We start from the raw sequence: 27,718 nt of genomic DNA, 5'->3' as shown, positions 1-27,718 counted from the left end.
GATATTGCACTTCCTAGAGTTGCAGAACACTTAAAAATGCACAATCACTTCCTCATTTCAACTTACTGCTTACTAAATACTGATCATGCTTAGGTGTTTTAGTAGCAGATTTCTTCTTTGATATGGAGAATTTGCAGAGACCAAGTTATAATTCAGGTAATGCAATTTTTATGAAACATTTCAAAAGATTTGTGTATAATGTGTTACAGTATATGGTTTAATGCATTTAGATGTCAGGGTAGGAAATATGCAAATTTAATTGACAGCAACTCTTGGCAGTGCTTGCTAAAATAGTCAGGAGTGCTGGGAGTTGCAGCCAATAACCCTGAGATATAAATTCACATTCCAGTAAAATAATTTGATTTTTCAACAATAAGTGTAATGTGTTCTGTTATGCTTTTTCTCAAGAAAACTTGCTTCGATTGTTGCAAGATTACTAAGAGGACTACTCTTCCTTGTAGCTCCTGCTATATTCTACAGTAGTTAAATTTAGAAGCTTCTTTTTGAAAGGCCTATTAATATTTTTTCATAATCCACAAACATTTTCCAATTGCTATATCTACAGAAATCACCAGTTGTGTATCTCTTCTCAGTTGTACTTTTATCACTCATATTTATAGTTTATTCACTTTTACTGTATTTTAAATTACATATTCCTGAATGAAATTTTTATTGTTCTATACATTTTAAAAGCTAACTTCAGCTGTGCTTACTTTTAAAAAAGTTATTTAAGTATTCAGTGTAAGTCAAGAGTTACAATTTTTTTTCCTTCAGCTAAAAATAAATTGTACTTATGGTATTATTCTGTGGCTGTCTCCACTTTGGTGACAGGTATAATTTGCATACATTTTGATTTTAGAATTTGCTTGAAAGCTGAATAGCTTTTGAAAGAGTAGCATCATGACAGGGGAAAATTAGAAGGTGAAACATTTGAGTATATGATTTAAAAAGAACAACTTTTGATAGAACTATAATATTTATCACTTTTGGGGAAATCAGATTTTTACAAATATTTGTTGATTTGTTATATTTGCAATTAATAAGGGTGGTGAACATTGGGTTCCCTGCTGTCGAGTTATATGTGGATTAGTTTTATACTAAATTAAAGGGAATTAGCATATTGTCATGAACAAAAGCTGAAAGTTTATACCGCACTACATGTCTTAATGAATCTTTGCTAGTGCACATGTAGGGAAAGGAATCTTCTCAGAAAAGGATTTAACCTAAGGAAACTCATTTTAGAGAAGTAGATTTATAGGTTTTACACATCAACACTGACCACTGCAAAGATCTAGACCAGGGGTCCTCAAACTTTTTAAGTGGAGGGCCGATTCACAGCCTCTCAGACTGTTGGGGGGGCGGACTATGAATAGTTCAAAGTTAGAATTGTTTTTGTTGTGTGCCTTCAAGTCGTTTCAGACTTATGTCAACCCTAAATCTAAAGTTTAGATCAGAGGCCATCTTATAAGACCATGGGTAAGCAAAGAGACGTCCAAGGACCATCTAGATGGTCTCTTAAGACCACCGGTAAGGAATGGGACCGTCAAAAGCCATCTAGATGGTTTCATAAGACTATAGGTAAGGAAAGGGGCCCCCAAAGGCCATCTAGACAATCTCATAAAACCATAGGTAAGGAAAGGGACCCCCAAAGGCCATCTAGTCGATCTCGAGGCCCTTAGGTAAGGAAAGTGACCTCCAAAAGCCACCTAGATGGTCTCATAAGGCCATATCTAAGCAAAGAGACCTTCAAAGACCATCCAAACGATCTCATAAGACCACAGGTATGCACAGAGACCTCCAAAGACCAGGTAGACTTAGGTCAACGCTAAGTCTACCTGTTTAGGACAGGGGCCAGGTCAATGACCTTGGAGGGCTGCATCTGGCCCACGGGCCTTAGTTTGGGGACCCTTGATCTAGCCCTATATGACTTTATGCAGCCCTTAGAAAAATTAGGACAAGTCTTATAATTTGCATTTTTCTGGATCCTATTACATTCTATTTGTTATTTATTCTTCCACATGATAACAAAAAAATAATAAAGGCTAAGGGCCCTTCCACACAGTCATATAACCCAGAATATCAAAGCAGAAAATCCCACAATATCTGCTTTGAACTGTGTTATCTAAATCCAGTCTACCATATATTCCAGTTTAAAGCAGAAAATGTGAGATTTCCTGCCTTGATATTCTGGGTTATATGGCTGTGTGGAAGGGCCCTAAGTGAGAATTTTGACAAGAGTTCTGCACTTTCTTTGTTACTTTCTTTTTCTACAGTTTTGCAAAAAATAAAAATAAATAATTGTAGATTTTTTGTTGTTGACAGGATGTATTCACATGTTGAAACACTCATTTTCGTCACAGGTGATAACATTGATAGATATTGTTTATATCCTTAGTGAAGAACGTAATTCCATGTCATAATTTGGTGCTTTGTGAATGAACTTTTTGCCATTTTTACACTGTTGTACCATCTTAACGGAGCCACCAGTGGCGCAACGGGTTAAACCGCTGAGCTGCTTAACTTATTGACCGAAAGATTGGTGGCTCGAATCTGGGGAGTGGGGTGAGCTCCCACTGTTAGCCCCAGCTTCTGCCAATCTAGCAGTTCAAAAACATGCAAGTGTGAGTAGATCAATAGGTACCGCTCTGGCGGGAAGGAAGGTAATGATGTTTCATGCAGTCATGCCAGCCACATGATCTTGGAGGCGTCTATGGACAGCGCCGGCTCTTCGGTTTTGAAATGGAGATGAGCACCAACACCCAGAGTCGGACACGTCTAGACTTAGTGTCAGAGGAATACCTTTACCTTTACCTACCATCTTAACATGAGAAGGATTGAAGGTACAACTGATCTAAAGTTACTACAAAGTGACAACATACTCATAGAGGGTTTAATTTCTAGTGATTCATATACTATTAATTGACTTTAATCTCTTTTTGGTTTAAGCTCTGGATGTGGATTTTGACGTAGTCCTAATTTATTTGTATATGTATAAAATGAAGCTACAATTGTCCTTTGATGGAATCTGCTGCATAGCCCTGTGTACATGTTTGAACATAAGTAAGTCCTGTTGAATTCTTCGGGACCTGCCCCCTAAAATGTGCATTTAGAATTGCATCCTTAAGATGGCTAGTGTTGACTTTATGTGTTGCAGTTTTTGTTAGGGTAGTTCCTGAGGAATCCTATGGATGAAATTGTCTGTTCATATTTATGATGATCTTACATGAACTAGAACATTATTCCTTCACTTAGTAGAAACATTTTGAAATTGCTCCCACACAAAATTGCCTACATCTAGAGAATCCTAAATATGTTTACAGCCTGTTGATTTCAGTGAAAATGTGAAACATATATTCAGTTTACCAAATAAACATGTTGCTAGGCTGGAAAGTGGCTGTGTGAATATATGGTATGTAATTCCATGCAAGTTACATAAATATACCAGTATTCTGCATCATTGGGGAGGGGGGGAGAGGACCTGCATTAACCATTGTTAGTATTTGTAGTTCAGTTTGAAAAAGAAAAAAAGGAAATTGTCTTTTTTTCTTTCCTTTTGTAAGGATAAGAGATATAGGAATGATGCAAATTTTCCATTCTGTCGAATGCAGCTGTAGTCAATCTGGTGCATTGTCCAGACCAGGGGTCCCCAAACTAAGGCCCGGGGGCCGGATGCGGCCCATCGAAGCCATTTATCCGGCCCCCACAGCACAAGGGTAGAAGGGGGTTGGGCTAAATGACCCAAGGGGTCTCTTTTTCTCTTACAACCCTTATTATTATTATTATTGTTATTATTATTATTATTATTATTATTATTATTATTATTATTAACATTGAGGCTGGGTGGCCATCTGTCAGGGGTGCTTTGCTTGTGCTTTTGGTGCACAAAGGCAGAAAGGGGTTGGACTAAATGGCCCAAGGGGTCTCTTCCAACCCTTTTATTATTATTATTATTATTATTATTATTATTATTATTATTATTATTGTTGTTGTTGTTATTATTACTATTGACATTGAGGCTGGGTGGCCATCTGTCAAGGGTGCTTTGCTTGTGCTTTTGGTGCACAAAGGCAGAAAGGGGTTGGACTAAATGGCCCAAGGGGTCTCTTCCAACCCTTTTATTATTATTATTATTATTATTATTATTATTATTATTATTATTATTATTATTGTTGTTGTTGTTGTTGTTGTTATTATTACTATTGACATTGAGGCTGGGAGGCCATCTGTCAAGGGTGCTTTGCTTGTGCTTTCGGTGCACAAAGGCAGAAGGGGGTTGGACTCAATGGCCCAAGGGTCTATTATTATTATTATAATTATAATTATTATTATTGCTCGGTGGCCAACTATAGTCTGGCCCTCCAACGGTCCAAAGGATAATGAACTGGCCCCCTTTTTAAAAAGTTTGGGGACCCCTGGTCCAGACAGTAAGGAGTCCAATGGCAAGTGGGTTATAAATATTTTTTTTCTAAGCAGATATGTAACTTACCTGTTTACCTAAGATGGCCCCATATTAACTAGATTAGGAATTGACTGCAAGAACAGGAAGGTGGCAGACAAATTAACTACAGATATAGTCTCATTTTATTTTTAAAAGTTTTTTCCTTTGATAAATAGATTGTAGTAGAGCACTCCATCAGGTATGGGAAAATGTAAAGCATAATAACCGAAGAATGTGGCATTTAAAAGAGAAATGTTTGTTAAACCAGCTCAACATAAAGCTACTTAAATTAAGAAGGCATGGAGATGGTATTAACAGATTATGTGCAGAGCTATGTAAAGCACAAACAAATGAGATGCCACAGTGTATGTTTGGTACATTAGTACAGATAGCAAAGTTTCATATCATAACAACCTCAGTTTATTGTATATTATCATTGTGTTGTTTCTTAAACCAAAAAACTCTTCTATAGTTGTCTTGGAGCCATGATACCACCAATCAATTTGGGCTATTGGATCTGCTGAGAAAAATTGTTGCGTAAAACTACCATCAAAAGACAGTTTTTTAAAAAAAATCTGTACATGCTTCTCACTATTATAATAGCTGGGCAAGCTTAGTTGTGGCATTTTGAGAATCTTCAGTGCCAATAATGTAAACCCGTTTTCTGTTGTAAAACTGTCTTCATGTTAAGAGCTAAAAATGAAGGTTTAGATAGTTGTCTTGGATTCTACATGCAGATCTGTCTATTTATAGAAAAATTGTGGTTAAATGGGGTGATTGGGAACTATTTTTAAGACAAACACTATGTGCCTGAGTTGCAGGAACTGAAATGATTTTGTGAAATAATTGTATTTTAAAAAAATTGTTAATGCTGTTTTAATATTTTTGTGAAATGGGTGCAGTTTTAAAGCAGCCACAAAAAACCAATAATTTTATCTGATTTCCATAAAATTATAAGCTATATTATAGGCATATCATTTAAAAAGTTGTTAAGTGCACCAACTAGAAACATACTTCCAGATTTTTCATCTTTGATTGCTTTATGCAGGAGATAGAACACACACAGACACACAAGGAAACAAAGACTTTTCACCTATTAGCTGACATCCTGTTAGTGACTTACGTGGTTCTACGTCACATTTTGGATGGGTTCATAGGTGTATTCATGTGTTATTGTGTGCTCCCCACCAGACAGTTGTCAAACCTGGGAGTAATGCCTGCTAGTATTGCACACCAGTGGGAAGAAAGGTGTGTGTGTGATTCAGACCCAAGTACTATAGATCCAACTGCTTTGAGCACCCAAAAGAAGCTAAAGGTGGATGTACTAACTTTAAGAATGTGTCTTACTGCTTTCCCTCCAATGGAGCTGAGATCAACTGCTTCTATGTGCTCTGAATGGCTTTTCTCCTTCCTTTCCCCACTGAAGAACAACAGCACCAGGGGCCCTTTCCAGGGTTTGACATCTGCCAGTCAGTGGGAGGACGTGGATCTTATCCAGTGAGGATTAAAAGGGCATCGTAATGGAAACTACAAATGTGGGCTGGACTGTTTTACTGCCTCTTTCTGTTACCTCAAAAGATGTCACCTTCCCCAGACCCTGATGGTAATTGCATTTTGACCGTTGGTGATAGATTCCCTAGCTACAAGCATGAAATTTTATCATCTTCAAAGTAATAGCAAATTAATTTGGTCTGTTAGGAAACTTTCAACCCAACAAAGAACTATTTCCTTGCATCCTTTGCATAATGAAACTGCCCTATGCTTTCTCAAATCACTAGTCTAATCTAGCCTAATAGAATTTACTCAGATGGAGAGTTGAGACCCACCAGGAATCCCAGTTTTGGCTTAACCATTTGTTTTTTCTTCTTTATTTTTTTTTATATACATATATATAATATGCTGCTTTGGGTCCCAAATTGGAGAAAAAAGTATGAGAAATGAAAGAAAGAGAAATAAATAACTGCGTAATTTAAAATGGGATTCAAGATCTAGCTCTACTTCTAATTATTTAAAAGTGCTGCTGACCTTTACGACTTGCTATTTTCAGTTATGAATTCAAATTAGGTTTTGGTTTTCTGAAGGCAGTTTTATCTTTTAAAGTAAATTTAATGAATTCAACACCCACAAAATAGTTGTTCTGTCTGCTCCTAGTTGAGGTTATTCCAGTTGAAAAATTCCAACTGTTTTGCATTTGGATTTACTTCAGAAACATAGTTTTATTCAAAAAAAAATATTTTCTTCAAGGTTGGTGCTCAATTGTTTTATGCCCAAGAAAACATATCTAGATAATATATCTTTGGTTTTTATTTCCTGGGTAATATCTACGTTCTTTAATAGTTTCAGAAATCAGATAGTAGACAATAGCAGAACTTAATAGCTGTCAGGAATCATGTGAGGTGGAGAAAACAATGGCGCAGAATGAAAAACTGGAAAGTGGTATGTTTACCAGCATTTTAAAAAGTTTATATCTTATTAAAAAATTCTGATTTTTTAAAAATGTGGTCTTCATTCGATTGCCTTAAAAGAAGAACTGCACCAGATTTTCAAGATAAGAGAATCTGCTTTTTTTCTTGCCACAGATTAGCTGTCTTTCATCCTGACAGATGGAAAGGAACAGTATAGATATGGGGATAATTAAAAATAATAATTATTTGATTTCAGTAAATGATAGAACCAGTCTAGTGTGAGTATTCGACTAGAACTCTGTTATACAGACTTTCCTCAAATATCAGAAGGCTTGTCTTATGTCAGCAAATGTCCCAGGAGTTGGATGGTTAGAATGCAAGAGCTGTTGAGTAGTTAACTTCGCCCAGGCTATCACAGAGTATCTAGCAGAAGGAAGGGAAAAGCAAGAGGGTGGTCATCAGCAGAGGTGATTCAGCAAATCAGTAGTTCAGATATAAACCAAGCCAGCAAGAAGAAAACAAAGTTGTAAATTGCAAGTCGTCCAAGGTTGGAAGAACCTGAATGTTGAAAAGTACTGCTAGTCATCCAAAGGGAGGACTGAAAGCAATGAAGCTGCCAGGGAGTGGCTGAGAGATTTATAGGCAATTGTCTCCTACAAAATAACCATTGGGAGTGGCACAATCTCTCCTGTGTCTTTGTTACTTGGCAAATGATGGCAATTGATCTTCAGGAAGTGCATCTTTGTGCACTTGGACCTTTCTCTGCCTCAACTCTTCTTTCTCCTCAGTCTCAGAGAGACCATTGTTATCAGGAGTTACAGATTCCTGGATATTTGCTTCTACCTCTCTGTCTTTATTGTCTGACTGTGGAAGGTGACTTATGACATGGACTTAGTTTCTCCTTAAGTAGTGAGGAATTATGCCAGTGTGGTGTAATGGTTTGTGTGTTGGATTAAGAATCTGGGAGACCAGGGTTCACATTCCAGTCAGCCATGGAAACCTACTGAGTAACTTCAAGCAAATCATAATCTCTCAGCCTTAGAGAATGTCAATGACAAATTACTTCTGAATAGATCTTGTGAAGGAAATCTTGTACATGAGACCCATGAAATATATGATAACTGGATTAGTGCAAGGACACATGGTGTTATGCTGTTTACATGTGATAGGTGCAAAGTGTACAATGTAAAATGTACAATTGTGTTGTCAGAATGGCACATGAGAAGGAATGCAATGGATTGGCATGCATCTTTCATGGATGTTGATCTGTGTATGTGTGTGTCTTTTAAAGAAATGGTTCCAAAAGGTTATAAAGTAACCCTTAAGTTTTGTGCTGCTATTTTGAGCACACTCTTAATTCTTCTATTCAGTCTGTTCACCTTGGAAACAAAAATATAAATCCTGGCAAAGATTGTGGTTTTCATTTTATAATTTAAGTTGTGGGCTTGAAGACTAATGGAAGATCACAAATGTATATTTGGTTTAGGATTGAATTCTGTTAAAGGCTCATCATCATGCTATAAAGTTAAAGCCAAGAATACATTTGTGTCATGTATGTTCAGGGAGAAAACATCCAGATTTCCTACTGGATACCTTAATGTTCAATCAATTAATTTTCTTGCTGAGTACTTCATTATTAGCAATTATAGCACTGGCCTTTCGTGGGGAGTGAATGTTCCATCTTTTCAAGCCTTGAAGAAAAAACTGATATTGGAAGCGAAATACTGGATTGTGGCTGACAAAGATTATATTTTAAAGGTTCAGTTAAGGAGACTTTATTTTAATTCTCCCATATTTGAGTGCTACATTGGGTTTGGAAGTTATTCCAAACTAAACGCAAGAGTTGTTGAGTAGTTAACTTAGCCCAGGCCAGTCACAGAATATCTAAAAGAAGGAAGGGAAAAGCAAAAGAGGGTGGTCATCAGCAGGTTCTTTTTCTTTAAAAATTGTTTTATTGTTTATCTTTTACAAGCAAATCTATCATGAACTTTAAAAAAATTATTTGGGTTCAGGTTGAACTGATGAGTGAGTACATTCAAAACATTAGTTAATAGAAGAAACAATGGGAATAGGGTTAGCTAGATCATGATTTCCCCTTAAATGCTGGACTCATTCATAAATATCCAGATTCTAATCTATGTCATGGAACTTCTTCAGTGACATTGTGCCAGTCAGTCTCCCTCAGCCTCATTTATCTCTTTTGTTCTTATGAGGATAAAAGGAAGGCATGCTGAAGATATATCTATAACAAAAATGAGTAAGAGGAAATAAAATAAGAGATCCTGACAAATGACCAAAGTGGGAAAAATTCTTCAAACTGATATGTTTTGCTGGATAATTGGACTAGGAACAAGATTCATTAGCAACCTATTGAAGAAGCAAGAGATCAAGCCAGGATCTGATTATGATTGTAGGTTATGACATGGAACATCCAGGATTAAATGTCAATACTTACATCCGAGCAGCAACAGAAAGGTGAAAATGAAAGCTCAGAGAGGAGACAGTGTCTAAGAAAACCCGGTGACATTTATGGTGTCATCATAAGTCAATGGGTGATTTGAAGACACATACGCACAGTGTTAGAAAACTGAAAGTTCGTAAGAATTGGAGTAAATTGTTACCTCACATAAGTACTTGAGTGGGACAATATATGTGATGTTCTCTTTTATTCATAACTTTTTTATAGTAGCACCTCAAATGTGAAATTCCCTACCCAAAGAAGTTAAGACTGGTCCCATTTCTTTTAAGCTTCTGTCATGCAGCCAAAACCATGCTGTTCTGCGTGGCGTTCAGTGTTTGGAATTGCTGTTGGGCTGGCTTCTAGGATTGTTTTTAGACTGCTTTTTGTGTTTTTAAGGAGTGTTTTAATGTGTTTATAAAATGTTTTAATCCTTGCATTATTTTAATTAGTTTTAATGGTTTTATTTCTTTGGGAGCCTTTAGGACCTGGGAGAAGGTATAGAAAACTAAATAAATACATAAATACATATAGTGAGCCCACTGGAGCATAGTTCTGGACTCCGTGTGGATATCCAAACCTGTGAATTTTCTAATCTCAATATATACAATGGTATAATAAAACTGTGTTTATTGTATACAGTATTACAATCAAGCTTTTTTTAAAGATTAAAAACATTTTTAAGCCGTGGATTATTGTAACCATGTATTGAAATCTGTGGATATGGAGGGTCGACTGTAGTGTTAGCCTGTATTATTTTTTGAATCCAAAGAAAGCACAATAATGCCTCTGCTGTTTGCCAGGGAATTATAATTTATGTTTTTTTGTGCATTTAAAGAAGGTCTTGTTTTGTGAAACTTTATTTTCATTTACTAGGTCATGTTGCTGTTACATATTACAGATGTTACTTGGCTAAGGCAAAAGATAACATTTTCAAAAACAGTAATAAGTTATACTGTTGCATTATAAATATAAATCCATGTACATACTTGTAGAGACTGCACCCTCCCTTCATTTGGCCTTGTTTCCGAATAATTACTTATATACTCAGTGGAAGTGTGCAGTTTTCTAGATTAGCTTTCAAAATTTGAACCCTTCTTCAGAATTGAAAGATTTGTAAGACTTCTAATGGTAAGAAAGCAACACAGCCAAGCAAATCAGAAATGGTCAGAGATTTCTAAAGTGTAAGTCTAATACAAAGATGTTTAGTTAGACAAAAATATTGTCAGGGTTCTGTTGCTGATTAACCTTGATTATAAGTTTTAAAAACCAGACTGTCAGGTCACATTTGCGCTCAACTTCTGCTGTGCATCAACTGTCAAGCCATTGCCTGAGTTTTGTTTAATGAGCAGAAAATCATATTCTGAAGAGCCATCAGATTGGGATTAACAAACATGCAGCCCTAATGCAGATATAAATTTGTCCATAGCACCTGCCTAATTAATGGTAAGAGGAATTGCACAAGGTCTGTCTGTACATGCAGCAGAATATATTCGAAGAATGGACTACACCAGTTATGTCTGCAGGGAATATGAGTCATGTATTCAAATATGCCTGTAAAATTAAAACTCACTGCAGCAAATGTAAGATTTCAGTAAACATGGGATAGATTGGTGTGCACCAGAAATTGCAAAAGATTTGATAGGATCTGATAAAACCCATGCATGAAAGAGATATGTCTAAAATGCTATGAGGTGATGCTTCACTGTTGACAAATATCTTCAGATATGCCTTTCTTTTGTGTGTTGCTCAAAAAATAAAATTTAAGTAAGCTTTTGTGATTTTGAATGCACTTTGAAAAAGTTTGGAATTGATTCTTCAGTTAACAGTAGTAATAATGTTGATTATATGTTACAAATGCAAATATGGGATACTACAGACTATCAGTTAACCAGAACTCAAGCAACTGGAACTCTCAATCAACTTACTCCAACATTGAAGAAATGACATTTTAAATAAAAATTACAATATTTTTTTAGTGACTTGTAAAACTGTGTTACATTAAATTGCATCTGTCTTTATTTGGCCTAATTTTCTTTTAATTTCAATTTCAATATTAATATCAATATATCATTTATGGTATGGTATCGAGAGCAGGTATCCAGTATAGAATGTGGTATGGTATGGGATATAGCATTTGTTAGAACTATTTTAATAGTAATTCTCAAGCAACCAGAAACTAAATTTATCTGGCATCTACCAATCCTCATGGGTGCCAGTTAACTTAGTCCCTTCCAGACAGGCCCTCTATCCCTGGATCTGATCCCAGGTTTTCTGCTTTAAATTGCTTATCTGCCAGATAAGCTGGGATAAACAGAAAACCTAAGATCAGACCCTGGGATATAGGGCCTATCTGGAAGGGCACTTAGAGTCTGCTGTACTACCTCTGTTTGTTTGTTTTTTTCTCCCCAAAGGGAATTTTTATTAATCATTATTTTATAATACATAATCATAGTTACATTTTCCTTTTCCATTCCCTTATCTCTTAACATTCCCACCATAGATGAGAGTACCATGACTCCCTACTCCCACAATGCCAGCATTTGGGATTTAATCCCTGAATTGTGTGTGCCAGCTGAATTGGTGTTCTGTACCATTTCGTAATTATTTTCAGTTCTAATTCCTTATATTTGTCTATTTTTATTTTATTTAAACCATTGACTATCTTTTCTTTTCCTAGGCCCCCTTCCTTTCCCACTTATTTTCCATTATTCTATACATAGACTCCTTATCTTCTATCATTCTTCCATATATTTTATTTAATCCTTTTTTTACCACCAAGTATCTCTTTTCATTTCTTGTCTATTTTCTCCCTCATTACTTCAGTCTGAACAGTTATTGAGTACTTGTTGAAAACTTGAATCTAGCATAAATGGCAAAATTGACAAATATAATTGTGGTAGATATATTTAGTAAGAAATTACTGTGAGCTGTTTGTTATATAGTGGAATGATGTGATGGCACGTCTAAACCTTTGGGAAAACTATAGTATCTGGCTTTACTTGGGGGCTATCTGTATAACTTCTGCTAAGATCAAGACCCTCAACATACAGAGGCACTTTAGGCAAGGTGAAAAGATAACCAAAATGAGTTTATTCAAACAAGATGAATAAAGGATTAACTCCACCCAGGACTATTATAAAATAGCTCAAAACAGTATTACAAAAGGAGATTTTGCTGGTTGCAGTCATCTCTCTGGAGTCCTTGAAAGTCTTTTGCCTGTGATGCAAAGCAATGTCTCACAAGCTAGAGCCCAAAGGCTGTCTCACTTTTCTTTCTTTGTGAAATTTGGGCTTACAACAAGCTTCTGTTGTCTCTGGGACTGGTGGTATAAGAATCCTGCTAAAAGCAGAGTTTATAGTGCTAAGGATGCCTGTTTTGGATTGCTGGGCCTAGGATGTCCAAACAAAAACCAGGCCTCTAGTCTCTATTGCTCTACTGCAGAAAAAAGGAGGAGTCTAGCAAAGAAGCTCTATACAGGCAAAAGGAATAGACCAACTAAGGCTGGCCTCTAGGGGGATGTTATGCTCCACCCAAAATGAATACAAATGGAGGTATCTACACTATTGGGAAAACCTAAACAGAGGGAACTAAAGCAAAGGAGAGGAAAAGGCAGAGCCAAGACTTCACAAATGATAATATAGAAGATAATATACTGTATAACTTTGCACTATTAGTAATAATTTAATATGAATTAAAATGGCACTAGAATAGTTATGATAGTGGCCAATGAATTAAGTTTGGTATCATATTTTTATTTTACTTGTGTTTTATTTTATTCATCTAACCCACTTTTCCTGGTGATTAAATAGGAGCTGATGTCAGATACACTAAACATGATGTTAGAATAAGCAAGAAGAAATTGCTGTAATTGTTGATGTATAGCTTTCTGTGTAAAACCAATTTATGTTAAAAACGTCCCAGAAATTATTTTTTAAAAAATTCAGCTAAAAAGGAATCATCACAGCAGGCAAAGCATTGGGCACTGCTTGTAGATTTCTGTTTTGGTTTGTAAAATCCCTCAAAAGTAGTGTTTTTCAAACTGCTTTGGCATGTTAAATCGCATCATGCTGCTTTATTCCTTTCTCAGTCTTTTGGCGTGTGTGCGAAGGAGGGCGGCAAAGGCCCTCGCTCGCTCGGTCGGTCACTCCTTCACCAGGCCGGGTCCCGGTTCTGCCGGGACCTGGCCTGGTGAAGGAGCTGAGGGACGGAAGGCGGGTGAGCGAAGGAGGACAGCAAAGGCCCTCCCTCGCTCGTTCGCTCACTCATTCACCAGGCCGGGGCCCAGTGCTGCCGGGACTCGACGTGGTGAGGCAGCTGAGGGATGGAGGGTGGGCGAGCGAAGGAGGGCGGCAAAGGCCCTCCCTCGCTCATTTGCTTGCTCCTTCACCAGGCTGGGGCCCGGTGCTGCCCGGACCTGGCGTGGTGAAGGAGCTGAAGGACAGAGGGCGGGCGAGCGAAGGAGGGCAGCAAAGGCCCTCCCTCGCTCGGTCACTCGCTTGCTGCTGGGATCCGGCCTGCTAAGTGAGGGAGGGAGGGTGGGCGAGCGAGCACCCACCCTGTTATCTGTCAGTTTTGCTTATCCATCATTCTGCCTGCCAGTTTATGACAGATAAGTGAGACTCTACTGTATAATGTGCACTTGTTTCGGCCAAATTACAAAGAGTGCACTTTTTGCTGCTGTGGTGCTCCCCTTGCCTTGCCGGGCCTGTTCTGATTTACATACAAATTCAACTTCAGAGCAAACCAACACAATCTTATCTTGTATGTAACCCAGGGCCTACCTGTACACTTACTGTACATGGGGCACTTGCTTATACCATTGAAATATATGAATGGCAGAGAAATATAGCTTGCATGAAATGACTGGAAGTAGAACCTGAATAACCATACAACCCCTCCCATATTTCAATTCATGCAGAGTATACGAGTCTCATATATAGCCTCTGTGTTGAATCATTTCCACTTCATTTTTATTCTAGCTAATTTTTCTAGCTAGTGTACTGCTTCAGCCAGACTGCAGAAACTTTGTCTGTTGGGGATGAAGTGAGTGGGATTTTTGAGGGGCAGTGTAATTTTTAAATGTAGTTAAATGTATTTTAGTTGTATTTTAGTTTTTACACTTTGTGACACACATAATTTAATTGTTTTTTTGATTTTTATATTCATACTTTAATTAATTGACTATTTTTAACTTGTATTTTGTCATGTTTTTTGTTAGCCATCTTGAATCCTTATATCAGTAGAAAGTTAGGATAAAAAACAAATTAAATAAATAACTATAAATGAAGGTTGGTTAGTGTCCTTTAGGGTTTTTTTTAAAGTCTTTTGTTTAACCCAGTTTTAGTTGCTTGGCATATATTTACAGTTAGACATGACAGAAATTTGTGTGTTTACATGTAGAAGTGTTTCTACATCCTGTGAGCAGGATTGACTGGTTGGCTCACACCGATCAGAGATGAACAGGGCTTTGTCCCTTTCACTCACTGTTCCTCCCTTTTACATAGAAACAGGGAACTTGGCAGAGTGTGTCATATATAAAAAACACAACTCTCTTTGTTTCTAAAATTAGAAATCCCACTTTAACTACACAAACCCACTCCCTTTTCCAGAGAAGGATCAGACTAGAAATATACTCTTGGAGAATGTTGCATATTAAAATATTCTGATTGGTTCTAGCAAATCTTCCAACATTTGAACACTGGTATGTAAGATATAGGGAAACAGATTTCCATAAATATATTCAGGATGTATATCAGGAGTTCTCAATCTGCTGTCCTCTAGATTTTGGGATATCAGTTCCCAGAATTCTGGTCAGTGGTCATGATATAAGGGGCTTCAAGACATCGCAGTCCCCAAAAAGTCCAGAGATCCAAAGGTTAAGAACTACTGATATGCATAAGATTATGGAGGAGAAATGTGATGGATTTTTATAAATTGTTATAGAAAAAATAACTTGAATGTTCTATATCTCTAGCATAACTATCAGCCTTTAAAAAATGAACTTTTGTGGAGATAAGAAAGCTTATCTACAGCATTGAACACTGATAGACAAATGTCAGTCATATTTGAATTTGCTTACATTAAAGCAGTGGATGTGGGGCTATGGCTGCTTTGATTTCCCAGATACCTTTGCCTCCTTCCCATGAAGCCCTTTGGTGGTCCCCTGACATTCTGAAAGGTTGAAATCCCTCTCTTTTGATTTAGTAAGGGTTTCAAATTAAAATACATTGGTATTTTTGGGTGTACCATTGTGCTTTGGTTCCACCCATGACTGGAATGCATACTCGAAGAAACTCTCTGACATTGAGTTTGGCCTTTTCGCTTTCAAAGATTCCCACCCCAGGGTGAGAATATTACGTGAATTATAATCTTTGCTACAATTAAAACATACTGCAAAATGTCTGGGCATAATTGAATGGAACCTATGTGTATGACTATTTAAAAAACCTTATTATATAAACTGTTCGTTTTGGTATTATAAATGAGCCCATAGCCCAATGATGTAATCAAATATAAGAATGATTTATAAACCATTGAGCTGCTCTACTAAGATGTTTTACTCTTTTATAATGAAAAAAGCATATTTTACAAATGTTACGATTTCCTGCTTGTTCACTTGATGCTACTTCTGGGTATATGTTTATATTATCTGTGTTTCCTGGCTCATATGTGACAACACAACTAATTTAGCATTACTGAAAACCTTTAGAAGTGAGTAGGTGTAAGACACAGTAACAAGATCCGCAGTACTGAAAAAGAAGCAACAGTATGTATGAGTACAGTAAGGAAGAGGAATTGTAGTGGCATTTGAACATGTTGTTTTTAAGTGGTTGTTTGCCAATTTATAGTAATGCTTGAAAGACTCCCAGGAACGTAATTACACTGCACACAAAAACCATGCAAATGCTTTAGAAATCTAAACTAGTAATCTTTTTTAAAGAACAGTGTCCTTTTGTTATGTTGATATAGTGCTGAAGCCATTTCATTTCTAAGTACTGTTAGTTTATTTAGGTGCCTTAAATGTAGGTAAATAAGTGTTATTCCATTCCATAACTTTTAAGTGATATGGTTGCTTCACTTGGTTAATGAAGTGCTTTGTGTTACAAGTTTTCCATTTCTTTCAAAAAAATTATATTCCTCCACCCAGATTTTTGAAGGTTATTTAAAAGTGTTCAGTATTTTTTATTCAAGCATTTGTAATAACTGTAATTTTTACAATCCTAATTGAGGCGCAGAACTAATAAGAGTTCTTGTTATAAAGGTTTTTAAGAACTTTCCCACCCTTTCAATATATTAATACAATACCTTTCATTCTTGCCAGGTTAGAAATGAACCTACTAAGCCCATGGAAGTATCTAAAGCCTTTCTCTTATCCCTGGTGAAATCATCAAACAATCTTGTCCTTTTTCTCTGATTTTCTATAATTTGAATTGAGCATACTTTAGAATGCTATATAAAGGCTGCTGGGTGTATGCGTTTTGCTCACCTGTGTTGTGAAACATGCAAATCCGTAAGCGTGAGAGGGATTCAGAGCATCCCCCTATACCATACAATTTTTAGTTGGTAACTTTGAGGATCATGGGTGAAAAAATGTGATGAGAATACAAGAGGGAAGAGGTTTCACACCTGAGATATATCAGATATACCTCTGTTATTTAAGTAGATGTGTTCCTGGGCATTACCTTTTTAATGGAAAATTTGATACAAAGGCAGAAATATCATGGAAAGAATATGTGTCTATACTGTAAAAAATAAGAGCAGTTGATGTTTCAGCACACTTTTTATGCAGTATAAAAGAGAGAGAGAGAGACTTGTGAAATGAAACAACCAGATAAGTATTGAATATGCAAACAAAACCATTTTCAACCTTCTAAATGCAGTTGGCTCTCCACATTTGTAATTGTGACTTTTGCAAATGTGATTAATATGGTCTATCTACAAATTTCTAGGTACTCCAGGTTTCTAGGTTCACTTGTATGGTCAACTTCCACCAGACGTAAATCATAGATCTGTCCTGGAGGACCTAGAGATTCGAAGGGTGTGACCATTGAGTTTCAGTAGACGACATAAAGATTCCTAGAAATGTGTTCTCCTATGTCAAAAATACACTGTCAACGAAGGCCCGCATAGTTAAAGCAATGGTATTCCCCATAGTACCTATGGTTGCGAGAGCTGGACCATAAGGAAGACTGGGCGAAGGAAGATAGATGCTTTCGAACTTTGGTGCTGGAGGAAAATCCTGAGAGTGCCTTGGACTGCAAGAAGATTCAACCAGTCCATCCTCCAGGAAATAATGCCTGGCTGCTTACTCTAGGGAAGGATATTAGAGGCAAAGCTGAAGTATTTTGGCCACATCATGAGAAGATAGGAAAGCTTGGAAAAGATCATGATACTGGGGAAAATGGAAGAAAAAAGGAAGAGAGGCCGACCAAGGGCGAGATGGATGGATGGTATCCTTGAAGTGACTGGCTTGATCTTGAAGGAACTGGGGGTGGCGACGGCCGACAGCCGACAGGGAGCTCCGGCGTGGACTGGTTCATGAGGTCACGAAGAGTCGGAAACGACTGAGTGAATGAAGAAGATGATGTCAAAAATAGCATTTTAATTCATTATTTAAAAACTTTTGGTGGGGTACTGTGCCTCTAACCCCAGTGAATGTGGAATGCTGGCTATGCTATTTGAAAGATTATTGAAAATGTATCCAGGAACAATTTTCTCAGCTTTTCTTAAGATTTTGATGGCCAAAATTATAGATATTACTTAACATGTTGATGATAGCTGGTTAGGCAGGCTTATCTACTTTCCCCTTTTGTCTGTTTTTTTGTTCATGGGTGCTAGGGGATTCTGAAAACAGATGCTGCTTACCTTGTCTGTTGTAGACTTTGGCCCAGATCCTTGTTTTAGTCTCCTGTTTTTAACATTTTATGCTGTATGTTGATTTTTATGATGTTTTATTGATATTGATGTTTTACTGTTGGAATAATTGTTTTATCGTTCTATTGCTGTATGTCTCGGGCTCGGTCCCCATGTAAGCCGCTCCGAGTCCCCACTGGGGAGATGGGGCGGGGTATAAAAATAAAGTTATTATTATATTATTATATTATTTATTATTATTAGGCATGCATACACATCCACAGTAAAATCAGAGAGAGCAGAATCCCATTCTTTCCAAGCGCAATGTTTATTTCAAAACTTCTGCTGCAATAGGCAGCAATAGTGTTTTCCCACCCTCCTTCATCATTTTCCCAATGATCGTGCTGCTAAACAAAGCCTGAGAAGCGATATGGGCTGAGTCTCAGTCAGTATAAAACACTTTTTTTAAAAAAAGAAAGAAAGAAAGGTGCTTCTTTGTTAAAGGTTTTGTTAACCAAGGTATACCTAAACCATATATCTGCTACCTATAAGTATTGTGCCATATAATAATACCACTGTTGAAGGGCTCAATGTTTCATTGTCAATTTTCTATTAAAACATGCAGCTAGTCTAGTACTTTCATTGTCACTGCATGTGACTATTTTAGCCCAAATAAATTTAGATTTATTAAATGCAATATTGATAGTTTCCATCCCTATTTTTCAGATTACAAAAGCTAAAATCTGTGGACTTAGGTAGCACATGGTATGGCAGTTTGCTGCTTTTACTTTAGTTTAGCATATATTCTCAAATTTACACTGATGCCAGGTACTGTGCACTGTATTTCAGAGGAAGGAACTGGCTGAATCACCTTTGAATATTCATTGCCTTAAAAAAAACCCTATGAAATGTATGGGGTTGCCATTAGTGAACAAGTGCTTTGGAGGCACATGCATTTTATATTTTTTAAGCATTTCAGGTAGCACAGTTGTACATGTCAATTAAGCAACAAAAATATGTGTATTTGATATGCAGATAAAGTGTGGCATCTATATTTTGCATTCCTGCCTAGAATTCTGCAGACCCCCCCCCCCCCCTTCTCTCAGATGTTCTTCCTTAGACTGGTCTTATAAATGAGCCTCCAGATGTTACTGCCATATAAGGAAAATTGTAATTAGCCTACTGACAGTTTCTAGAAGAAGAACAGAGTGTTGAATTTTTCTGCTGGGTTGAGAATGAAGGGGCTTTCATCCTTCTGCAGCCTGCTAAGTTTATTTCATGACCAGAAAAGACAATTTGAGTAATCCATCCTGCTGCAACCTACTCATTTACCTGCATACAGTTTCTTTTCTCTTCTGGGCCACCAATTAGTGTTATATATGTTTTAAATCTCTACATTAACGTTTTTGCCCCCTATTCGTCTATTCTTGATGACCTTGACAAATCCTATCTTTCCATTCTTATGTAATCCCACTTTCCTAATTAGCAGTCTCTTGAGGTGAAGGGAAATAGGGACCTGACTTCACGCAGTAGTAAAATAAAGTGAAGAGAATAAGTGTTTTCCTCAAAATAACATGTACTTTAAATTCACATGCTCTTGGAAAGAAATTAGAGGTGAAAGTTGTTAGGATAATTAAAAAACGCCCCCACACTTAAAGGAGATAAAGGAGAAAATGAAAAGAAGATTTTGATAGAAAATTTAAGGATCTAAACAGCAAAATAGGATAGAATAAATCCCAGTAACAGATACAGAAATGAGTTTGGACTTAAAGAGCTCCTTTAGGAAGTTCCTTTTAAATAAACATAAGAATTCATAATGATATAATTGTTGATGATTTGGATTTTGTGCAGCTGCATGCACTATTCAATAAGCATTTGTATAAGTGAACACCTTTCCCTACTTTTAAGTTTAATCTGTTGTATTCCTTTTCTTGGCCATTGATTTTAATTAATCTTGTTGGATGCTTTTCCCTTCATAGTGATGGTCACAGAGAACAATAAAGATAGAAGTTATTTGACTGTGCAGTGAAATTGTGTGTGTATGGCAGCCCTAAAGCAACTTTGTTGTAAGGTTTCATTAGAGAGCATTTGCCATTGCTTTTTTCTGCGGCCAAGGGAGTGTGGTATGCTTGAGGTCATCTGATGGGTTTCCAAGGCTGAGCAGCTATTTGAACCCTGGTCTCCCAAAGTTCTAATCTAAGATTTAAACCACTATGCCATAGCTGCATCCACACCATGGAATTAATTTCAGTTTGACATTGCTTTAACTATTGTGGCTCAATACTATAGAATCATGGGTGTTTCATCAAAGTAGAACTTTTATGATTCCATAGTACTGAGCCATGGCAATTAAAGTGATGTTCCATATTGACTGCTATATCTATTTATCCATCTGTTTATTCATCCATCAATTCATGTGCTATTTTGAGTTGCATGTTTATGATTGTCTATCATTTTAATCCTAAATTTGGCTTTACATTTTCTTTGCATATGATTTACAGACTTTGTATGTCTTCTTTACAGTTCTATCTTCAAGATACTAAGAGTAGTAACGGTACCTTTATAAACAGTCAGCGACTGAGCAGAGGATCTGAAGAGAGTCCACCATGTGAAATTTTGTCTGGTGATATAATCCAATTTGGCGTAGATGTGACGGAGAACACGCGGAAAGGTAAGGGTATGGATCATTTTTCCCTTCTATTTTTTAATTTAAATTTAAATTTTAAGCTTCAAAGTAAGCTGGGGATGAAAAAAGCAAAACTTAGCTTGACTTTTAAAAACCTATCTTCTGTTTGGTTTGTCCTACTTTCTGTTTGTCCAGTCAGTCATGCATATATAAGAATACCTGAGTAGTTCCTAAACTCTAGGTACCAGTTTCTTTCAAATTGATTATTGACTAGAATGTGATGCACAGAATTAAAATTATTGCTACTAAACATCTATTTACACCATGCAAGTGCTGATTAGAAAACCAAGGATGCACACAGATGCCAACTTATATTTAACATTGTATGTAGGTTGCACTGCCTTTATTGCCTGGTATTGTTTTGATTATTACTTAGCACTGGTATATTAGCAGGGACATACAAATAATATAAATACAAACAAATAAATAAGTTTATTGGTTTTGCTGTTGTTCCTTTTCTGTATGCTTGTCTACTAGTTGGACAGTCTGATAGGCATTTTTCATTACATAATTACTCTAAGTGTGTGACCAAATATTACAGAACATTATAAAATATGCAGTGTTGGCAATTAGAGGAATGTATACTTTTTATGGTAATTGAAAATGCATTAGTGTCCCTCCCATCATGTATTTTGGATTTGCTTTTAGGGACATAAATTTGGTGTACATGTAGGAGTACATCCCATTTCATTTCTCACTGGTGCTATTTTTCCAAGTATATTCCGAGAAGATACTGTGCACGCGTACTCTTTTTGCATGGGCACAAGAAATGTGTTAGTTTATCTTCTTTTGAAATAACCCCACAACAAGTAACATTTTGGTTTGCTACTCAAGGGCTGTTTTGTTGGTGGAATGGGGAATGCCAAAAGCAATATGGAAAATAGAATTGCACATACCCATAGGTGTTTGATACTTAAGTGTAAGTCATAATAGCAAGCCAAATTTGAATAACATTCTTGCAATAAGCTTTTCATTGTTAAGATTTACAGTCAACCTCCCCACACTCGCTAAGATGTAAGATCCCCATGAAAGTGGAAAAAACGCAAATTATGCGACCACCTCCCAAGGAATTTCTCAGTCTACAGTCAAACTGGAGGATCAACAGATTCCTAATATCCACAAAAAAGTCAAACTCATAAATGTATTGTATAATTTTGACAACATTTATTTTGGTCAAATTAATTGAAACATGTCTGTAATAGATTTTTGTAGTGTTTCTTATTTTTTCTTGATTTATTTTTCTAATCTTTTCCAATCAGGTTGATTTTAATTTTTTATCTACCTGTCATTATTGCATTTTGAAAATGATTTGCTGTATGATCTCAAATAAAAACATTTATCTAATATTTGTTTTTTTGCCTAGTCATAAACAGTTTTCTGAAAGAAGTTTCATGCATATTGTCTGAACAATTCAGAATGGGAACTACAATAAAAGGTGGGAGGTGGTATAGGACTTAAGTCTTTCTGAATCAGCTGCTTCTATGTTATCAAATTAGTTGGAAAAAATTAAAGAAAAATATTTCTTTCTTGCTTTCACTTGTGCATCTATGTTGTTGTTGTTGCTGCTATTATTTTTATTATGTTGTCTTTATCTTTATAAGACAGCATTACTAAAGTTACGCTAAATGGTTAAACTAACTTTTATTTTAATTAATAAATTCTCACTAACCTATTACATAGAACTTACATTATTACTTTTTTTTTCCCAGTCACCCATGGATGCATTGTGTCCACAATAAAACTATTTCTCCCAGATGGTATGGAAGCTAGGCTACGATCAGAGTAAGTGTAGCGTCAAAACTGTTATTTTAATGTCCAACAAGTTTTAGATATAACAGATTTTCTGCGCACTGATGACAGTCTTTTTTAAAATTATGTCAGAGCTTTAATAAAGCAGTACCATGGCTCTCTCCAACTGTATAGCCCATTCGACAACAGAATGAATGTTAATTTATAATACGAAATGCTGAATACCTTTGAGGCTATTAGAAGACATTATTTTATAGCAAAAGTAATTATTCTTTTCCTGAAGTATTTATTTAAAAAATATTAGAACACATTGAATATAATCAGTTGCAATGATTGCAAACACTTATGAAGCAGATTGTTTCAGAAACTGAGACTTGCTGCAATTGAAGCAGTTAATAAATGGCAGAAGGGCTCTATTTAAACAATGATGTTTTTGTTCTGCAGTGTCATCCATGCTCCATTACCAAGCCCTGTTGACAAGGTAAGTCTTAGAACATTTATTTACTTCTGTCAAATGGAAGTCAAAACAGAAATGAGGCAGGTAGTTCAAATATCATACTAATTGATTCATGAGTATATTTCTTTATAACCCACGTGCTTTTTTGCCATCCCTTTTGAAATTGTAGAAGTCCTGATTGTGGGTACTCTAGTATGAAAGAAAGGGATACAGCAAACTGAATAAATAAAATGTTTACCCAGGAAATGTGGCCAGTGTTATTTAATCTATGACTTGATATTAGATACTTGACAGTATCTCTCTTCATATACCAGCTTGCCTTAAGATCTGCAACTGAGCTTCTACTTCAAGTGCAATCCCCATGATAAGAGGGCTTTCCCTGTGGCAGCTTTGGCATCCCCTTTGTAATGAGATATGATATGTGTTTGATTTATGATCCTTTGAATGCCATATTCAGAACAATTTGCCATGTTCCATCTTTGGGCGTTGAATGTCTTGGCTAGTCTGAGCAAGTTGAGTGGTTTGATGAGATGGATTTAGAGTTGGATCTGATTGACTTGGAGTAAACATTTGTGTAAGGGATTGATAATATTGATAATGTTATATTGTAATACAATATAATACTAATAATACAATATAATATTAATTATATATTATATATTACATGTAATATTACTAATAATATTACAATATATCAATATAATACAATATAGTAATTTAATGCCAGTATTGTGCTATGCTAATTATATAATATTGTATGTAAATTTAATTTGTAAGCTGCTCTGAGTCCCCTTTGGGGTGAGAAGGGCGGGTTATAAATGCATTAAATAAATAAATAATTGATGTTTCCAACAATAAATATGATTATAATATGCCTATTTTTGAAAAAGCTCTTGGTTTTGTGATTTATGATTAACTGTAACTGTTGCAAATACTTTTTGGTAAATTTCTCAATAATAGAAACTCGCTTCTAGATTCATGTTCAAAAAAAGATATTTAGAATCTTTCTAGTCTGAGATACAATCAGTTTGGGTCACTCCAATGGATGACCTTCATCAGTAAGGAGACAAGGTAAAATACAACTCTGTTAATTCTCCTTGAGCTTTCAGTGACTTTTAATACTATCAGTTGCAGTACCCTTCTGGATCAGTTTTAAAGGCAGTATCTGTTTGTATCGGTTAAAATCATGTTACACAAATTCCTTCTGTGGGGTATTTTTTAAATAATCTTCCAGAGAAGGTTGATGCACAAAGTATTGCAGTAATCCATCTAGGAGTTTACTTGAGCATGGATTGCTATGGCCAGACATGTTTGCATCCCTAAATAGTTGTACCTTCATTCAGCATGTTGTTGAATCTGGTCATTACTACTGTTGACTTTGATGTCAAAGAGAAACAGTGGGGCATCATCAGAGAACTGGCTGAACTTCATTCCAGATCCTCAGATGACACTACTTTGCATCTTCATATAAATATGAATCCTGTGGGACATCACAACATATATGCCATCAGATCAAGTGGAAATCCTATAGCAGAAATGCTATTGTGGGTACAAGCAAAATCACTTTATCCTCCAAATAAAGTCAGTTTTGCAATATACAGTGTTCAATGCCACTGAGAAGTCAAAGGGAACCAACCTTGTGAAGTCCCTGGATTTCTCTTTTGTATGTAGAAGTTGTACATGAGGCCAGCAAAGACAATTTCATAACCAAATCCAGATTTGAACCTAAAATGTGGATGCCTGCCATAGATGTGGGTGAAATGTCAGGAGAGAATACTTCTGGAACATGGCCAAATAGCCTGGAAAACATACAACAACCCTGTGATCCCAGCCATGAAAGCCTTCGACAACACATTACAATGAAATGGATGCAGTAGTGATCACACAGTCATATTCTTCAGCACATTCTGCTTCATTTTTCCTCATTAATGAGACATTAATCACTTCTAGAATTCGCCTAATCATTCCTCTGGGCTAAATATACCGTTAGGCAAGACGGGCAAAGATAGCCAGCACAAAATTGTCAGCCAAATCCTTCAGGCACTTTGTCTGCAACTTCAGACCATGTCAACTGGTACGTTCGACCTATTTGCCCACCAAGCATAGACCTATAGGTATGCCTCCTTAGTATTACACTCAGCACTTTAACGACTACATCAGCTGGGTAACTACCCCTCCTTGATGACCTTGACATATTTTGCACTTTGGCCCAGATCCGTGAATTCAACTCATGTTTTTAATATCCATTTTGTATGCTGATTTTTTATGACTGTTTTTATCAATATTGTTGTTTTTATTGTTGATTGATTTGTTTTATTGCATTGTTTGCTTTTATATTGTTATGTCCGGGCATGGCCCCATGTAAGCCGCCCCGAGTCCCTTCGGGGAGATGGGGCGGGGTATAAGAATAAAGTTATTATATATAATAACTGAAACAGATATCAAACAACAAGACCAAATGGTGTTTTGGTCTCCTCTATAGTATTCCTCTGTGGTGTCATTAAGGGTCAAATTAGTTGTAAGCATTTTATGGGGAATTTGTAACAGGAGTCCTCGAGGTTTCTCAGCACAGTTGAGGAACCACCCTTCTGTCCAAGATGACATAATTCATATTTAAAATAAATGTGCCTGACATATAAAAAAACACACTGGATATTTTAGATGGACAAATAACATGTTGCTTTCCTCTCCCTTTATTGGCAAACTAATCTGAAATACATTTTGATTGTTTCAAATTGCTCATTTGAACTAAGGTAGTGTTGTATAAATTCCTATTTCTCTTTCACACAAATGTATTTAAGCAAATCACAGATACAAAATTTGTTAAAATAAAGTTTAAAGGTTCTTTCATTACTAAATAAAACATGGACAACCCCTGGCATGGGTAATAAAACATTGTAGCCAGGATTCAATCGTATTGAGAGGAGCAGCTCTTCCTGCTAATCCAGGAGGAATTGTGAGTCCACAGATAACCTACATATGAAGACTAATTAATTTTAAACTTGGTTTTTTACATACAGGTATTTTCATGTGTACTTTCGTAATTGGCTGTGTGAGTGTGTTTTTTGCACATTAAACATTCCAAAACAATGACTAATATTGTATAAAAGTACTCCACGAGAGGACGAAAATTTTACTAGGTTGATTTCCTCCATATATGGAAGAAGACTGAAATGTAGAAAGGCCATAATATTATATACGTATTTGAGTCAGTAACTGTTTTCCAGTGGCTTCCCTTACTATTATTAAAGTTAAACATGTCTGAGCGGATGTATTAAAAAAGTATATAAAAAAACAAAAGGCCCATTTTCATTTTAAATAGTTTACAGGTTTGGGATAGTCAGCCGAATACATGATGGCTCTTTTTGACCTTAGCCCAAAATAAGGGTACACAAATATGTATACATATTATATTTTTTCTTAGAAGTTTATTGATGTTGATATTTTATCAAGTCTTATTTGTACATGTATTAATTATGATTACAAATCAGTGTGAATAAGTAGTAACGTGTCCTTAGTTTGATAGGTTCTGGGGAATTCTTTAGACGGATTAAGAGAAATGGTATCTATAACAAAAATACCAAGGAAAATCTTGCTAATGCAGTTCATTTTATTAGTTTAAAGTAATACGACCGCTAAAGAAACCTTTGAAAATCTGACACAAAATCAATAAACATGGTGGCTTTCCATTTCTTCAGGTTGCTGCTAACACTCCCAGTATGTACTCTCAGGAACTGTTTCAGCTTTCTCAGTATCTACAGGTAATTTGTGCTTCATTCTCTGTAAATTGACTTGGTTGTCTTTTTTATGATAAATCAAAAGTTTTGGTTTGGAATATGTAAAAATCAAGATTGAAGGTGGGTAAACTCATTTTGCATAGATAAGCTTTCCTCAACATGTGCAGTTGAATGTGTTGAGAATTTGAGGACCCCCCCCCCCCCCCCAGCCAAGCAAATCCTGAAAGGAGAAATAGGTAATAGTGAAGCACATGTGACACTTGTTTTTTCCCCCAAATTCTAGTTGTGATTAGCAAACCTTATAACATTTAGTTTGAAAATTAATGTAATATTTTGAATATTAGAAATTGTTCCATTTTCTTCAATGCAACAAACTAATTAAAGTAGTTTAATTAGTTATGCTAAAATGAATTAACCCATTTAAAATGCTACCTTTGAGTACAGACCATCAGATTTATAGAATATTGCATTGATGGGGTTGTTATCATTGGCCTCAAGTCACTCAGTTTGTTCTTGGTATTGTCAAGTGTTCCATTTCTCATTTTAATGTTGCCTTCCTTCAAGTTAGTTTTTTCTTGTTGTTGTTGAATGGGAAAAACTGGCCTAAAGAATGAGGTTTCAGCTTAAAACCTGTTCAATTTTTTCTTCTACTCCTCCCACCCTCACCAGCATGTGTGGCTGCTGCAAAAACCAACAGTGAATTAAGAATGAAGAATTCTTAATCAGAAATGTTTAATGTGTCTCTGGGCACATTTGAATCACTGCATCTTTTCTGCTTCCCCAACATCTTATCAAGAAATGTGATCTGCAAAGATCAGTGATATAATAATAATAACTTTATTTTCATACCCCGCTTCCATCTCCCCGCAGGGACTCGGGGTGGCTAACATGGGGCCAAGCCCAAAATTCCACAATAAACAAAATAAAATACA

At 36.2% G+C, this 27,718-nt stretch overlaps 1 protein-coding gene across 44 annotated transcripts in view; it reads left to right on the top strand.

Moving 5' to 3' along the window:
- The window catches only part of slmap (sarcolemma associated protein), a 106,502-nt gene that overhangs the window by 25,589 nt on the left and 53,195 nt on the right, over positions 1 to 27,718 (top strand). For 23 of the 44 annotated variants that reach the window (XM_062969854.1, XM_016991626.2, XM_016991625.2 and 20 more), the window contains exons 3-6: positions 20,681 to 20,834; positions 22,553 to 22,625; positions 23,037 to 23,073; positions 26,748 to 26,810. In XM_062969854.1, the coding sequence (XP_062825924.1) occupies positions 20,681 to 20,834; positions 22,553 to 22,625; positions 23,037 to 23,073; positions 26,748 to 26,810 (327 nt within the window). The remainder of the gene's footprint in view (positions 1 to 20,680; positions 20,835 to 22,552; positions 22,626 to 23,036; positions 23,074 to 26,747; positions 26,811 to 27,718) is intronic. The other 21 variants (XM_016991630.2, XM_062969849.1, XM_003217716.4 and 18 more) reach the window with 1 other exon arrangement.

The sequence above is a fragment of the Anolis carolinensis genome, chromosome 2 (genome assembly GCF_035594765.1).
Source record: "Anolis carolinensis isolate JA03-04 chromosome 2, rAnoCar3.1.pri, whole genome shotgun sequence".
Classification (NCBI taxonomy): Eukaryota; Metazoa; Chordata; class Lepidosauria; order Squamata; family Dactyloidae; genus Anolis; species Anolis carolinensis.
This window is presented reverse-complemented; position numbering and strand designations above follow the sequence as displayed.